Genomic DNA, 3,258 nt, shown 5'->3' with positions numbered 1-3,258 from the left:
AGCGGGAGCGGGGAGCCGGAGGGCGACGACGCGGAGGGGGGCGCGGGGGCGGAGGCGAGCGTGGGGGTCCTGGAGGCGTCTGAGGAGGCGCCAGAGGCCGCGGAGTCTGGCGGCCCACGGCGGCCGCGGCAGCCGCCGCGCGCGATCGCCGGACGGGCGTGGGGGGCGGCGCCGCCGCCGCCGGCCGCGCCGGCGGACCCGCTGCAAGAGGTGCAGCTGCAGCTCCAGCTGCTGCAGGCGCAGCAGCAGCACCAGCAGCAGCAGCTGGCGCGCCAGCTTGGGCAGCCGCACGACCCCTTCATGGGCGCGCTGCGGCTGCTGCCCGCGGGCGCGGCGCTCGCGCCGCTGGCCGGGGGCGTCGGCCTGGCCCCTCTCGCGGTCGGCGCCGCAGCCGGCGCCGCTGACCTGGCCGCGGCTGGCGCGCAGGCGCCCATTGACCCTGGGTCATTCCAGGCGCTGCTTGCCCTCGCGCTGCAGGGCCGCGGCGCGGACCCTACTGCGGGCCTGGGCGGCGGCCAGCCGCCCGCGCCGGGCGCGTGAGGACGACGTACACAGTGAGTCACAAGCGGCGCCGTCAGGCGTGTCAGGAGAGTTTTGAGGATTGGTTGGGGGGGCTTGCCATATCATCCTGGGGGTCTGACCATCAGAGTTTGCCCTCCATGGGCGCTGCTTTGGCAGCCGCCGCGTGCGTTTTGAGGCGGCCCCTTGATAGCTTTAGGGAGCCTCAAGCGCCGCCGCCGCGCCCGCCAAGCCGTTTCATAGCAACAGCAGGCGTTTGCATGTTTTCGACCCCACGGACGGGGAAAGCGGCCCGCTTTCGCGGCACGCCTCGCTTTGCGCACTGCCACCAGTGTGGCGACCGCTGCAAAGGCCCCAGGCGGCGGTTTTGTACCCTCCAGGATCAGCCGCGAGAACCAAGGGCCGTTTGCTGTCGATTGGTCAATAACAGACTTGTTTTGATTTCCGAAGACTGCCGAGGCTGACTGTAAAGTATTCAGAGCGGCCAGAATCACCAGCACCCTCCTGTGTAACAGGCTCTTGCTTCTCGATGGCTTGTCGCTTAGCTGACAAGCCGGCCACCCTTCCAAACCATTGACAAGAATTACTAATGAAAGTGCACGTGCAGCTCAGCAAGCCTGACGCATCAGGCCAGCCAGGCGCAGTACTTCCAGCACAGCCACAGGCACAGGTGCGCCTGTGGTCAGCGCAGCCACTGCAGCTGCCGCTCCACTGGGCCTGGGCACTCACTCATGCCACATTCACTGTCGCGGTGCTTGAGCCTTGCAACCACGTGCTCGGGCACCCCAACGAATGCAAAGCTGGCAACCAATGACTTTTTTTGGTTGGCACGTGAGAGCTCGCTGCTGCCCTCACGTGTCGTTGTCGCTGCGCAGAGCCCGCCGCCCCCTTGCACCGCAGGCGGGCCTCTCCGGGGTTTGCTGCACGTCGCTCAAGCAAACCAACCTGGCGCCCCCAGCCGGCGCAGCCATTGCAGCCGTTGCTGCCCTCCTGGACCCGGCTTCCAGTTTTAGGTTTTCCGTCCTGTAGCCCTTCGTCATTGCCACCACTCATAGCTAGCAACGCAGCCGACCCGTGGGCGGCCAGCGCGCCGGCACCGTTTGCCAGCGTACACAGCGTCCTAGCCCCAGCCCCAGACCTCATCCACGGCTGCGGCAGCTGGGCGCGCGTCTCAGCGCGGCCCAGCTGCCTGCGGCGGGGCGTAGCGATGACTGGTAGGGTGCGGGGCTGTTGGTGCTGCTGATGCACAAGCGCATGCAGTTCCGCCTTGCATCGCAGCACTCATCTGCTTTCTGGACTGCCAAGCGAGGCGAGGGAGGTCTTGGCGTGCCAGACGGACTGCCAGCGCCCCATTCCTGAGACCGCAAGGAGAAACAGCTTTGGCGCATGCCTACTCTGCCCTGACATCACCCAAAACTGTCATTCCATTTCCAGAAGCTGCCCACAACCCTCATCCTTTGCAGAGTCGCAGTGTCTGTGTTGTTGTTACGTACGGTATGCAAAATCGAGCGTGGTTTGCTGCATGAAAGTCTGGACCACGGTGCAGCAAAAAGGGTCTGTCGGATGGAAGAGGTGCAGCACGCGCCGCCGCACCAGCCGCCCGTTGACGTTGACCGCCGGCGTCACCGGCGGCGGCAGCTCGAACTGCGGCGGCGGCGGCCGCGGCGCCGGCGGCGGCGGCGCGGGCGCCTGCTGCTGGCGCTCCTGGTGCTGCCGCTGGCCCGCGGCGACGGCGGCGCCGTCTGCAACGGAGGCGGCCAGGTCGTCGGCGGGCCAGAACTGGACGGCGCGCGTGGCGGCCGGCCGCAGGCGCAGCACGGGCGTGAGGCCGGGGTCTGAGCATGAGAAGTGGCGGCGGTCCAGGTAGGGGCTGCCGCAGGCGATCTGGGGTGGCGAGAGCGCGTGAGTCCAAGGATATAGTGTTTCAAGAGAGTTGCGTTGCAACTGGGATCCTGGCAACCAGCCGGGAAATCTTGAAGGTGTTGGTTTGCAGCAGGGGGTTGAGGCGGCCGTGCGCGTCGTCGCCATCTGATTCAGCAGCCGCTGCGTATGGCAACCAGCTGCGCTCGATCAGCCAATACCCACCCTCACCAGCACCGTCGGCCCCCTCGAGCAACCCCGGCCCGCCGCACCTGGCACATGCTGGGGAGCAGCACCAGCACCTTCCTCAGCAGCAGCTCCCGCTCCGCGCCCCGCTGCTGATGATGCGGCGGCTGCCAGGCCGCACCCGCGCCCCACCCCGCCGCGCTCGCGCTTGGCCCCAGCGACGATCCGCCGCTCGCGCGCCACAGCGACGCCATCGACCCCGCCGCCAGCGCCGCGGCGCCGCAGCGCTCCCAAGGCGCCGGGTCGGCGCCGCCGGCGCCGACGAGCAGGGCGGGGCACGCCAGCGCTGCGGCGGCGAGCGCGTCGCCGGCAGATGCAAAGGCGAGGACCCGGGACGCCCTCAGGTCGTACAGCGCGAAAAACGCCGGCCGCTCCCGCAGCGACGCCACCGCGGCGGCGTCTGTCAGGCTGCCGGCCAGCGGCGGCCCCAGGCGAAGCAGCAGCTGCTGGCGGCTGACGAGGCGGGCGCTCCAGATCGCGAGGTTCAGCAGCTCGTTGAACCGCGCGCGGAACTGCGCCGGCCCGCTGGCGGCGTCGCAGGGGCGGCCGCGCGCGAGGCGCAGGAAGATGTGGGTGAGCAGGCGTTGCTTGAACCCCTGGATGAGCGGCGGGCCCGCCTCTGACAGCGCCTCC

General features: G+C 69.2%; 2 protein-coding genes across 2 annotated transcripts in view; one reads left to right on the top strand and one right to left on the bottom strand.

Moving 5' to 3' along the window:
* Positions 1 to 300: 300 nt before the first annotated feature.
* On the top strand, positions 301 to 540 carry MNEG_9647 (hypothetical protein; the record flags this gene model as incomplete). The annotated part of the gene is made up of 1 exon (XM_014041883.1): positions 301 to 540. The coding sequence occupies one exon, from the start codon at positions 301 to 303 to the stop codon at positions 538 to 540; it is 240 nt and encodes a 79-aa protein (XP_013897337.1).
* A 1,464-nt stretch (positions 541 to 2,004) lies between these two features.
* Positions 2,005 to 3,258, bottom strand: part of MNEG_9646 (hypothetical protein) — a gene marked incomplete at both ends in the record, with an annotated part of 3,986 nt that continues 2,732 nt past the window's right edge. Inside the window, 2 exons of the mRNA XM_014041882.1 lie at positions 2,005 to 2,403; positions 2,652 to 3,221. Coding sequence (XP_013897336.1) covers positions 2,005 to 2,403; positions 2,652 to 3,221 — 969 coding nt within the window. The remainder of the gene's footprint in view (positions 2,404 to 2,651; positions 3,222 to 3,258) is intronic.

The sequence above is a fragment of the Monoraphidium neglectum genome (assembly GCF_000611645.1).
Source record: "Monoraphidium neglectum strain SAG 48.87 unplaced genomic scaffold scaffold02010, whole genome shotgun sequence".
Lineage (NCBI taxonomy): Eukaryota > Viridiplantae > Chlorophyta > Chlorophyceae > Sphaeropleales > Selenastraceae > Monoraphidium > Monoraphidium neglectum.
Note: the sequence above shows the minus strand (reverse complement) of the source record. Positions and strands in the feature narration are given on the sequence as shown.